Genomic DNA, 13,433 nt, shown 5'->3' with positions numbered 1-13,433 from the left:
ATCTGAGGAGACAGCAACAAACAAGAACCTAAGACAATGTTTTATAATGTGCTTACATACAGTTTTACCCACTTCGTATGTATATACTGTATTCAGGTGAAGGCTCATCCTATTGCTGTATTCCAGTATGTAGCTTCTTAACTGTCGTCATGTTTGGAGTTGTTGCGCTGTTATGCGGACACTTAAATTTGTCTTTACAGTTGAGTGCCCTGGTCCTGTCAGTATACAGTAACTTTAAAGAGCAAATGCCCCTAAAAAAATGCCCCAACCTCTCATTTAGAAAATATTGACATCAATATGAGTCAGAAACATTGAATTTACTGTCAAAATTTACTACAAAGTGTAAATAGGATAACTGTAATGCTTGCGGTAAATCTGAGTTGACTTTGGATAGCACTGCATAGCCTTAGGGATCATGGGTAAAACCTCAAACCAACTATACATTATAGAAATTCATATGCAAATATTGATATCATTTAATGAGAAAACTAAAAGGTGTGCAACATTAAATTATTGCTTAATTTACATTGTGTAATTTATTGACGATCCCTAACTAGCCCCAGAGATAGGTTATCTAAAGTCAAAGTCAGGTCGCACACTAGTCGACTGAAGCTAATTGGCTAAATCATTTTGGGCTAACTCTTCCCAGCTGCGAACACAAGACACCCACATCAAACCACAACCCGAAACCAACTCACATTTGAATTCAGTCATGGCCGCTAGCATTTCTTAATGAACCAAATCTAAAAGGATTCCAACTCCGGAAGTGCAGTCACTCTTTAAAAACTAACTAATAACATGTTGCACCTCTACCTTTCTATCTTTCAGATGAGCCAAGGAGGAGGAGAGATGAGTAAAGAAGGACAGTGGAGCACTTAGAACAGCAGCAGCCAGGGGCAAATGGTAGAGAAGAGGATGATTTAGGTGTCCCAGACACAGGCCCAAAACAAGTTAAGAGACCCAAGAGTAGAAGAAGAGTAGAGTAGATGATGGAGAGAGACACCAGACAGAGACAGCAACAGAAGAGTATGATATGATGCAGGGAGACACGCTACCAGACAACACACAGAGAGAGCAACAGAAGAATAGGTGATGGAGAGAGACACCAGACAGAGACAGCAACAGAAGAGTATGATATGATGCAGGGAGACACACCACCGGACAACACACAGAGACAGCAACAGAAGAATAGGTGATGGAGAGAGACACCAGACAAGAGACAGAGACCACAACAGAAGAATAGGCGATTGAGAGAGATACACCAGACAAGACACAGAGACAGCAACAGAACAATAGGATATGATGACGAGAGACAACAGAAGAACAGAACAGGCCATAACAGAAGAGGATAGACCCACACTACATGTGAATGTTTTAAACGTATGTAAAAAGTATTTTGTCTGTAATGTCTTTTTTGTCAGACCCCAGTAAGACTAGCTGTCGCCATTGGCGATCCTAATAAAATCTGAAATCCAAATAGGCAAAGGAGACAGCAACAAACAAGAACCTAAGACAATGTTTTATAATGCGCTTACATGCAGTTTTACCCACTTTGTATGTATATACTGTATTCAGGTCAAGGCTCATCCTATTGCTGCTGTACACAACTTTCCTATTCATATAGTGTCCATACTGTCTATACCCACCATTATATACATATACACATATATACATCGGTGGGCGTGGGAGGGCATAGGCCGACACACTGGGGAGCCAGGCCCACCCACTGGGGAGCCAGGCTCAGCCAATCAGAATGAGTTTTTCCCCACAAAAGGGCTTTATTAAAGACAGAAATACTCAGTTTCATCAGCTGTCTGGGTGACTGGTCTCAGACATTACCACAGGTGAAGTACCCATCTGTAAATAGCCCACCAAATCTACCTACCTCATCCCCATATTGTTTTTATTTACTTTTCTGCTCTTTTGCACACCAGTATTTCTATTTGCACATCACCATCTGCTCATCTATCACTCCAGTGTTAATTTCCTAAATTGTAATTACTTCGCTACTATGGCCTATTTATTGCCTTACCTCCTCACGCCATTTGCACACACTGTATATAGACTTTCTTTTTTTTCTTATTGTGTTATTGACATATACGCTTGTTTATTCCATGTGTAACTCTGTGTGTCGCACTGCTTTGCTTTATCTTGGCCAGGTCGCAGTTGTAAATGAGAACTTGCTCTCAACTAGCCTAATTGGTTAAATAAAGGTGAAATAAAAATAAATAAAAATAAAAGATGTGGAGATCCTGGGCTGGCGTGGTTACAAGTGGTCTGCGGTTGTGAGGCCGGTTTTTCGTACTGCCAAAGTGAAAAAGCTATGATTCCTTATTGATATCACCGCTTTTTTATGCTCAACAGTTTCCTGTGCGCATCAAGAATGGTCCACCACCCAAAGGACATCCAGCCAACTTGACCCAACTGTGGGAAGCATTGGAGCCAACATGGGCCAGCCATCCCTGTGGAACAACTTGACACCTTGTAGACACCTTGTAGTCCATGCCAGACGAATTGAGGCTGTTCTGTGTGCAAAAGAGTGCAAAAGGTCTTCCTAATGTTTTGTACACTCAGTGTATTCAGGAATCTGACATTGCTCGTTCTGATATTTCTTTATTTTGGGGGATTTACTGTATGTGTATTGTTAGGTATACTGCTAGAAAAATAAGCATTTCACTGCACATGCCATAACATCTGAAAAATATGTGTACGTGACCAATACAATTTTATTTTGACAGCAACAGACAAGACACAGAGAAAGTGACAGAAGAGAACAGGTGGAGAGAGAACAGAGGTATGTTGAGCACACAGTAGACTGTATCACTTCAAGCTCCGCTATATATTCTAATTAGTTTGATTTATTTGCACCAAAAAATGTAATTTACTGGTGAGGTGAAAAAGCCTGTGAAATTACTATTAAAACAATTGTTTACTTTTACACTTTTTACAACCAGGACAGGACGAGAGAGGAGGGTAGACAAGAGACAGCAACACAGAATACTAAAAGACAGCAAGAGATGGCAGACAAGAGAGACAGCAACAGACGACACACAGAAAGCGATGGGGAGAGGCAGAGGAGGGGTAAGACTATCATTAAAACTGCTCTATGGATTCTAATTACTGCACATTGTGTGTGTGTGTGTGTGTGTGTGTGTGTGTGTGTGTGTGTGTGTGTGTGTGTGTGTGTGTGTGTGTGTGTGTGTGTGTGTGTGTGTGTGGTGTGGTGTGTGTGTGGTGTGGTGTGTGTGTGTGTGTGTGTGTGTGTGTCAGAGAGAGAGAGTGTGTTAGGGTACTGTGAGATTCTTTAATCAGTTTGAACGGGTCAGAGTCTATGTTTTAAGTTGTTGAGTGGTTTTTGGCAATACACTGTAGATGTATGTGTTCGAGAATAGAGTGTTCCAGAGTAGAGAGACCCACCGGGAGCCTGGATCCCACCTTTGACACTAAACATGTAGCAGGTGGGAAGATGCAAGTTACCTTGAAAAATATCTAATCTAATGTTCGAATCGCTCTATGTTCATCTCAAAGAGCACCAAATTCATGTATTTAGCTGTTGAAATTTGGTCTGTTTTGTTTTTGACTGGGGAGAATGCCCCTGGGCCTCCCTACTGTTTTTGGGCTAAGCAAGCCCCATATGTCTTCAAATCTTAGAAACGAGCCTTTCTTCAAATAGCCTTTACTTTCTTTCTAAATACTTCAAAGTTTGATTGAGTCTGCCTGGATGGGTGGGGTTTGAAATTTTCCCTTTTGGGACTGTTCCATTGTTTCCATCACGCCAGGCACGCTCAATTAAGCAGTGACAGAGTATTTGAAAGAATACAGATCTTATTTGAACCCAGGTATCTGGTATCATCTGCCTGCCCTAAGAAACACAGCGTAACCCAGCCCTATAAAGCTCCACTCCACGGGGGAGCCGGGATCCCACCGTTGACACTAAACATTAATTAGTCTGACGTTTGTTTAAGAGCCATTACTGGTGTCCTGGTGAATGTAAAGAAGGCTCTGTGCATGGCGCCTTGAGACATGGGATATAAACCATGCACTGCAATCACGGCTGTTTGTGATGACAGCGGGAGACTGGTGGGTGAAGGCTCCGCGCCACACCTCGTGAGAATGGGGCCTTGGAGCCCCAAGGGCAGCTGGGAGTCAATGAGGGTGGTCGTAGCGAATGCAGCGGGGGAGCTGGTTTTGATCATCCGGCTAATGACATTGGAGGCTGGACCCCCTGTTACCTGCCCTGGAGGGAAGGGGGAGGGATGATGGAGAGGGGTATTCTAACAGGTAACGAAATTACACACTGTCAGATCCCCCCTCACCCAACCAACATGAGAGGTGCCCTTCGGCAGCCAGGAAATCAGCTCCAGATTCCTCTGCAGTAGAGTGAATAGTGGGAATGGGTGAAGGTGAAGGTGAGGTGTGTGTGTGTGCGTGCGTGCGTGCATACATGCGTGTCAAGAGACAAACCAGAGAGAGTGGGGGGGGAAAGAGTTACCAAGATTGTTATAGAAACATGCACTCCCTTGATGTCTGACTCGATTAATTTCAAATAAACTCCTCTCTCCACTCCTGTCTCTTTCCTTCCTCTCCCTCCTCTCCCCTCCCTTTCCCTCTTCTCTCTCCCTCCTCCACTCCTCTCCTCTCCTCACTACCTCCACTCGCTGCAGATGCAGCCTTGCACTGGGGGGGGCTTTGGAGAGAGCAGTGAGGAGAGGAGAGGCATAAGGAGGGAGTATCCAGGTCACTCCACTGAGAGTAAACAGAGTGTCACAGCCCTGGCGCACTCTGTCTCCTCACTGGATGGATGACTCAGAAGAGGAGAGCGAGAGAGAGCGAGATACTTGGCGGGAGAGGGGGATGGAGGGCAATTCCTCTCCACTCCCTAAACAATGCCATCTCAAGTCCCACAGCCCACATTCCCTTCTCTACTGGCCAGAAACATTGTACCCCAATGCCTTATACTGTACATTTCATCTACTCTTATCCAACCCAATGTTGCCCCATCTCTTTCCACTGCACAGGACCTCTCATGATAACTCCCTCGTGTCAGCTCCTAGCTAGCCATGAGTTCTGCAAAGTCAGTAACTACAATGTGATTGTCATAGAGCTTTTCGTGTCAATATGGCACCCATGAAAATGTGAATTCTCAAACAGAGTGTGCCAAATGTTCAATAGAGGATCCAGATATATTTTCGAACCTCGTTGGATTACAACAAAATTAAGTGTACTTGTATTACGTATTGGATCACAAAAAAATATAACTTTTACATTACTGTATAGTTTACCAATAAAATGGTCTGATGGTGATGTGGACATACTCAGTATTCATAACCCGAAAGAAAGAAATTCTCACTACAATACATTTTAATAGACAGTTAGCGAAAATAAATATGATCTTGCTACCATGGAAAGGAAAATACCTGTCTATTCATGGAAAAATCCCCTTGTGTCACGCCCTGACCTTAGAGAGCCTTTATATTTCTCTATTTGGTTAGGTCAGGGTGTGATTTGGGTGGGCATTCTAGTTTTCTATTTCTTTGTTGGCAGGGTATGGTTCCCAATCAGAGGCAGCTGTCTATCGTTATCTCTGATTGGGAATCATACTTAGGCAGCCTGTTTTCCACCCTAGTTTGTGGGATGTTGTTTTTGCACAGTTGCTGTCTGCCCTGCAGAGCTTTACGTTCGTTTTTTCCCCTTTGTTGTTTTTGGTGCTCATTCTAATAAAGTACGATGAACACTTTCCACGCTGCGCTTTGGTCTCATTCCGACGACGTACGTAACACCTTGATTAACTCTTTAGTCATATCACAGTTTTCCTGTTTGCTTATGGCCTACACCTAGCGACCTGTTTTTTTAAATTATATGAGCAAAAAATATTTCATTTTATTTGGAATGGCAAGCCAGACAAAATTAAATGGGCCTATTTATATAATGAATATGAAATTGGAGGGCAGAAATGATTACATATTAAAGCATTTAGACCTCTCACTAAAGGTTTCAGTCATACAAAATATATACTTTAATCCAATCTGGTTCTCGAGCAGATTCGTAAGAATATCTCACCCCATGTTGAAGAATGGCCTTTTCCCTTTTATTCAGACTACAACCTCTCACTTCGGTTATTTGAAAATGAAATAATCTTTAAAATATCACTATTTTTAAATCAAGATTATAGATTTTTTTTATAGCCATAGATTTTTTATTTATTTTTTAAAAAACAGACACTTCACAAGTCCTCAACTGGCAGCTTCATTAAATAGTACCCGCAAAACACCAGTCTCAACGTCAACAGTGAAGAGGCGACTCCGGGATGCTGGTCTTCTAGGCAGAGTTCCTCTGTCCAGTGTCTGTGTGCTTTTGCCCATCTTAATTTTTTTTTTTTATTGGCCAGTCTGAGATACGACTTCTTCTTTGCAACTCTGCCTAGAAGGCCAGCATCCCTGAGTCGCCTCTTCACTGTTGATGTTGAGACTGGTGTTTTTCGGGTACTATTTAATTAAGTGGCCAGTTGAGGACTTGTAAGGGGTCTGTTTCTCAAACTAGACACTCTAATGTACTTGTCCTCTTGCTCAGTTATGCACCGGGGCCTCCCACTCCTCTTTCTATTCTGGTTAGAGACAGTTTGCGCTGTTCTGTAAAGGGAGTAGTACAATATCTTCAGTTTCTTGGCAATTTCTCATATGGAATAGCCTTAATTTTTACATCATTTACAATGTCTACACTGTATTTCTGATCAATTTGATGTTATTTTAATGGACAAATGCTTTCTTTTATAAACAAGGACATTTTTAAGTAATCCCAAACCTTTAAACGGTAGTGTATATGCAAATTTATTTATGGGGATTGGAAATGATGCAGACAATTACAATGATGGAAGCTACAATCTATCTGCAATATTAAAGCTGATCTACACCACCAAAAAAGAAAACACGTTTTCAAAAGCTCTGCTCCTTTTAACACTTCCATCCCCCAAAGACCCACCCCATCCACAGTACCCCTCTCTTACCATAACAGTTGCGCCCGTCGCCCCTGTACCCAGTGGCACACTGGCACTGGTACTGCTGACCCTCTCCGGGCAGACATTGGGCGGTGGTGTCACAGTCATGGGTTCCTGAGTAGCACGGGTTCACCTGGGCAGGGTCTGACGGTTCCACTGAGGAGACAAGGAGCACATCTTTCGTTACAAACCAAGACAAACCAAAACTAACATCTTTTGAAGCCTTAGCATGGCCTAGATTATGAAAAGATTATCTATAAGCAATAAGAGGTACTTACAGCTGGCGCTTTTCCACGTGGCCTCTATTGGATGGCGACTAATTGATTTGTGAAGCAACTATGAAGCCTTCAAGACTAAAAATGTTAGTTTAACGTGGGACACACATCAATGTATGTGATTCAAAGACTCCAATAAGTGCCTTACCCGTACCATTTGTTTGTGGTTAATACTGCTTGTTAAGAACAGAAAGGCCCGCACACTGAATATGCTTCCAATTTACCACCTTTAAATCACAACGTTTAGATCCATCTGGTCAAGCAGACCGAGTGATACCGTCTTCAAATATATACATATTTCACCCCACATGATCATTACGCACATGACGCATTGTTTGTGTAGATACAATACAATACACGTAGGCAGGGCTCTAAATTAAACAGTTGTGTTCCCAGCACTGGTGCTCCCAACTGAAAGTTAGGAGCACAACATAAAATCTAGGAGCACCAGAAGATATATATATTTTTTATTGATTGAGATAAAGCATATTGGGCCTATATGAATTCTAACTACTTTTGAAGCACATGTGCTCTAGAAACTAATATTTAACCATGTGAAGACATTTGTTTTTTATAAAAAGCTAAAATGTTGGTACAAAAACCTGTCATTGAAATTACAAAGTCATTTGTGGAATATTCGATTTCTGCATTGTGTAAATGCACTACCTATTGAGATGCAATACATTGAAAATGTACACTGTCTCTTTAAGAGCGTTCAAGTTTGAGTGATGACATGCAAAAGATCAGTCATCCATTCAACTGGTATAATAATTGCTCTTCTAAAGAAGCTATCCCTTTTCCTTTCTTTCTGTGCCCCCAAATGTTTAAATATACTGAAAAAGTAACCAGGATGTTAGCTAGCTAGCTAACTAGGTAACATGACTGAACAAGGTGTAAACAAATGCCCATGATTGGTTTTGGAATGACCCGGAACATTGTTTATGAACACGGCCTAAAAAACTAAAAAACGTTTTGGTCAACCAGCCACTGTGGCAGGTAGATCAAAAAATCTAACCAGCCACTCAATTTTTACCAGACAATAAATGTATTCGCCACTTTTTCACTATCAAAATCACACTTTTTTAATAAAAAAATAACAACATTGGATGTTCTTATTCCACAACAATGATTAAAACACACCAGGAAACCACTTTTGAGGTCTTGGGAAGAAAATATACAGTTGAAGTCGGAAGTTTACATACACCCTAGCCAAATACATTTAAACTCGGTTTTTCACAATTCCTGACAATTAAACCTAGTAAAAAAAAATTGGTCAGTTAGGCTCACCACTTTATTTTAAGAATATGAAATGTCAGAATAAAAGTTGAGAGTGATTTATTTCAGCTTTTATTTCTTTCATCACATTCCCAGTGGGTCAGAGGTTTACATACATTCAATTCGTATTTGGTAGCATTGCCTTTAAATTGTTTAACTTGGATCAAACGTTTCGGGTAGCCTTCCACAAGCTTCCCACAATAAGTTGGGTGAATTTGGGCCCATTCCTCCTGACAGAGCTGGTGTAACTGAGTCAGGTTTGCAGGCCTCCTTGCTTGCACATGCTTTTTCAGTTCTGCCCACACATTTTCTCTGGGATTGAGGTCAGGGCTTTGTGATGGCCACTCCAATACTTTGTTGTCATTAAGCCATTTTGCCACAACTTTGGAAGTATGCTTGGGGTCATTGTCCATTTTGAGACACATTTGCAACCAAGCTTTAACTTGATGACTGATGTCTTGAGATTTTGGTTGCTTCAATATATCCACCAAATTTTCCTCCCTCATGACGCCATCTATTTTGTGAAGTGCACCAGACCCTCCTGCAGCAAAGCACCCCCCACAACATGTTCTTCGGCTTGCAAGCCTCCCTCTTCTTCCTCCAAACATAACGATGGTCATTATGGCCAAACAGTTCTGTTTTTGTTTCATCAGACCAGAGGACATTTCGCCTAAAAGTATGATCTTTGTCCCCATGTGCAGTTGCAAAGCGTAGTCTGGCTTGTTTATGGCGGTTTTGGAGCAGTGGCTTCTTCCTTGCTGAGCGGCCTTTCAGGTTATGTCGATATAGGACTCGTTTAACTGTGGATATAGATACTTTTGTACCTGTTTTCTTCCAGCATCTTCACAAGGTCCTTTGCTGTTGTTCAGGGATTGATTTGCACTTTTCGCACCAAAGTACGTTCATCTCTAGGAGACAGAACGCGTCTCCTTCCTGAGCGGTATGATGGCTGGTCCCATGGTGTTTATACTTGCATACTATTGTTTGTACGCACCATTCTCTGGAAAGCCTAGACAATGTTGTGCGTGAAAAGCCCAGGAGGGCGGCCGTTTATGAGATACTGGATCCGGCGCGCCTGGCACCGACGATCACACCGCGTTAAAAAGTTGCATTCTAATGTTCAATCGAACAGTAACTGAATGCCTCGATGCCTGTCCGCCTCCTTTATATAGCAAGCCACAGCCATGTGACTCACTGTCTGTAGGAGCAATTCATTTTTGTGGACATGGTGGTGTACCTAATAAACTGTCCGGTGAGTTTATATATCATATATGAAGATTGAAATCCGGGAGTTGTGTCTTTAATCTATCCAATGGTGAATGGCAAGTCGACTCGATTCCCTGGAAACCAGGCAGAAACAAAAGCATTCCTGGCCTAATTTGTACGACCTCATGTACAATTATCCATGTAAGACAAGACACATTCACACACAGCCATGGACCACATGGCAGACAAGGCAAATAAATACCAGACTACCACAGAGAGAGAGAGAGAGAGAGTGAGGAGACAAAACACAGAACCGAGAGAGAGAGAGAGAGAGAGAGAGAGAGAGAAGAAGAAGAGACGAGAGAGAGAGAGAGAGAGAGAGAGAGAGAGAGAGAGAGAGAGAGAGAGGAGAGAGAGAGAGAGAGAGAGAGAAGAGAGAGAGAGAGAGAGAGAGAGAGGAGAGAGGAGAGAGAGGAAGAGAGAGAGAGAGAGAGAGAGAGAGAGAGAGAGAGAGGAGAGAGAGAGAGGGCGAGAGAGAGAAGATGAGAGAGAGAGAGAGAGAGGAGAGAGAGAGAGAGCTGGAATGTAGTAAACCGGATGAGTGAGGCAGGGTCCCCCCCCCCCAAAAAAGAGAGAGAGAGACTGCGTGAGAGAGACAGAGACAAAACACTGAGAGAAAGAGAGAGATGGATGAGTAACCGGATGAGTGCAGGCCAGGGTTTCCCCAAAACCACAGATGACTCACAATCAACATTATATAGTCACAGAACACAGACAAATCGAGTTGGAAATAGGAACGTGTATGGGAAGAATTTTGAACTGTCCAAATCGTATAGCCAATAACCATAGTCTTTACATGATTAAACCCACCAGTATTGGATGTGACTATAAGAAATATGGAGGGTTGACATGGTATGATGATTCAGTGTATGTATACTGTGTTATGGTTGGAGTATGATGGCGTAAAGGAGATGGTTCCGTGAACCACACTCGCATGATGAGTTACCTGAGTTAAGGCTGCAGTTCAGCGGGCTAACGCAATGATATGGTGAGCAGGAGACCCGGGAGACCCAGTCAGTCACAATGGTTTCACATCAAACCGATGAGTGGTGAGTGTTCTACCATAAAATGGCTTCCGAGCAACAGTATGGGGTGATGTGTACAATGTGAAAGCCCAATATAACAATTCCATTTGAAAACAACTTTTACTGTAGCTGCATTGGCTAACTGTGCCGATACTGGAGGCAAAGGATTTGAACACAGCTGGTGCTCCGCCACAGCCGCTCTGGGCGACCTTGAGGGTCAAAGCACTTGACCTGGCTCGCATGACACGCTTAAAATGGCAGTAAAACACAACAAAAGACATCCCTCACTCTCTTCTCAGTGTTTACGAGAAGGGGGGGTCCCTTGAACAAGTATCGTAAAAACACGCTAGGGGGGGTTAACTACACTCGTTCTCTCTGATCTTCTGTTTTAAAGGGAGAAGACGGGACCCCATTGTGTTCAAAATAAGAGACTCTCCTGGGAAAGAGTCAAAGGGGCCCCAGTATAATACTGTTTTTCAAGGGACGACAAGAGGGAAGAACACTCGACCACCGTTTTCTGTACTGTCCTCTTTCCCTTCACTCCCCCCACTCTTCCCTCTTTACTGTCTCTTCGTAGTTTGTGCATATATTATGACAGCATTTTGTGACGTTTTTGTTCGGGCACACACAAAAAATTCTGCCGGCAAGCCGAAGTCTGAGCCCCTTCATCAGTGATTGGTCAACAGTAGGGATTCTTCAATAAAGTCTTTGTTGTCATTCGAGAGTTGACTCGTTTTCACATTCTCTCAATGAGAAATACTGCAGCAAACATCTTAATCAGATGAAAAATTGCGCGTCTAAGATCTCCTCGGCAAAAACGTCAAAATTAATGACAAACTCATTCGGTTTGGCTAACCCTTGCAGTTAAAACTGCAGTAAAAGTGCAGTAACTGCAGTAGACTGTGGTATTGTGGACGCAGTAATTGCAGAATAACTGCAGTGTACAGAATTACTACAGACCCGGGTTCATTCCCGGGCTGTGCCACAACCGGCCGGGAATGAGAGTCCCATAGGAAGGCGCACACTTGGCCCAGCGTCATCCGGGTTAGGGGAGGGTTTGGCCAGGGGGGGGCTTTACTTGGCTCATCGCGCTCTGGTGACACCTTGTGGTGGGCCAGGTTCAAGCGTGCTGACCCCGTCCGCCAGTTGAAATGTGTTTCCTCCGACACCCTGGTGCGACTGGCTTCCGGGTTAAGCATGCCGGGTGTTAAGGAGCGCGGTTAGATGGGTCATGTTTCGGAGGACGCATAACTCCACCTTTGCCTCTCCTGAGCACGTTGGGAAGTCGCAGTGATGAGACAAGATCGAAATTGGGGAGAAAAAGGGTCAAATACAACAACAAAAAATATGTATACAAAAAAATTWCTTATTTTGGACGCAGTATTTGCAGCGTACTGCAGTTATACTGCACTCTGACTGCAATCTTTTTTCGTAAGGGAGGCGCCAGCTGAACAGAAGCATGCTGATGCCTTTATTTCTCTTTCCCGCTCTTTCTCTGTCCTCTCCTTCTCATTTAACTTTTTTCTTCTCCTTAGTCCTCTTCACTTGCTCTTCTTCCCTCTTTCCGTGCCCCTCATTCTGCCTCTCTCGCTCTCTCTCCTCAATTCTCAGAGACTCTTCCTTCCTTCCCACCCTCTCTCCTTCCATCCCTACTTCCAGTCACATTAAAGGCCCAGTTTAATCATAAACGTGATTTCCTGTGTTATATATATATATACACTGCTCAAAAAAATAAAGGGAACACTTAAACAACACAATGTAACTCCAAGTCAATCACACTGCTGTGAAATCAAACTATCCACTTAGGAAGCAACACTGATTGACAATAAATTTCACATGCTGTTGTGCAAATGGAATAGACAAAAGGTGGAAATTATAGGCAATTAGCAAGACACCCCCAATAAAGGAGTGGTTCTGCAGGTGGTGAACACAGACCACTTCTCATTTCCTATGCTTCCTGGCTGATGTTTTGGTCACTTTTGAATGCTGGCGGTGCTTTCACTCTAGTGGTAGCATGAGACGGAGTCTACAACCCACACACAAGTGGTTCAGGTGTGCAGCTCATGCCAGGATGGCACATCAATGCGAGCTGTGGCAAGAAGGTTTGCTGTGTCTGTCAGCGTAGTGTCCAGAGCATGGAGGCGCTACTAGGCAGACAGGCCAGTAAATCCAGGAGACGTGGAGGGAGGCCGTAGAGGGCAAACAACCCAGCAGCAGGACGCTACCTCCGCTTGTGCGGAGGAGTAGGAGGAGCAACTGCAGAGCCTGCAAAATGACCTCCAGCAGGCCACAAATGTGCATGGTGTCTGCTCAAACGGTTTCGAAACAGCCCAGAGGGTGGTAATTGGAAGGCCCGTAACGTCCACAGGTGGGGGTTTGTGCTTACAGCCTCACACGTGCAGGAACTGTTTGGGCATTTTGCCAAGATGACAACCCAGATTGGAAACTTCGCATGGCGCCCTGTGCTCTTCACAGATGAAAGCAGTTCACACTGAGCAACATGAGCAATGTGACAGACTGACAGATGTCTTGGAGACCGCGGCCGTGTGATGAACGTTTGCTGTCTGCAAACATCCTCCAGCATGACCGATCTTCTCT

The 13,433-nt window shown here is 43.4% G+C and overlaps 1 protein-coding gene across 2 annotated transcripts in view; it reads right to left on the bottom strand.

Moving 5' to 3' along the window:
• nid2a (nidogen 2a (osteonidogen)) overlaps positions 1 to 13,433 on the bottom strand; it is a 105,351-nt gene that overhangs the window by 47,665 nt on the left and 44,253 nt on the right. For both annotated transcript variants that reach the window (XM_024135296.2, XM_024135295.2), the window contains exon 9: positions 7,004 to 7,150. In XM_024135296.2, coding sequence (XP_023991064.1) covers positions 7,004 to 7,150 — 147 coding nt within the window. The remainder of the gene's footprint in view (positions 1 to 7,003; positions 7,151 to 13,433) is intronic.

Source organism: Salvelinus sp. IW2-2015, unplaced genomic scaffold (assembly GCF_002910315.2).
Source record: "Salvelinus sp. IW2-2015 unplaced genomic scaffold, ASM291031v2 Un_scaffold245, whole genome shotgun sequence".
Lineage (NCBI taxonomy): Eukaryota > Metazoa > Chordata > Actinopteri > Salmoniformes > Salmonidae > Salvelinus > Salvelinus sp. IW2-2015.
The sequence above is the reverse complement of the archived record's forward strand: the minus strand, read 5'-3'. Positions and strand labels throughout refer to the sequence as shown.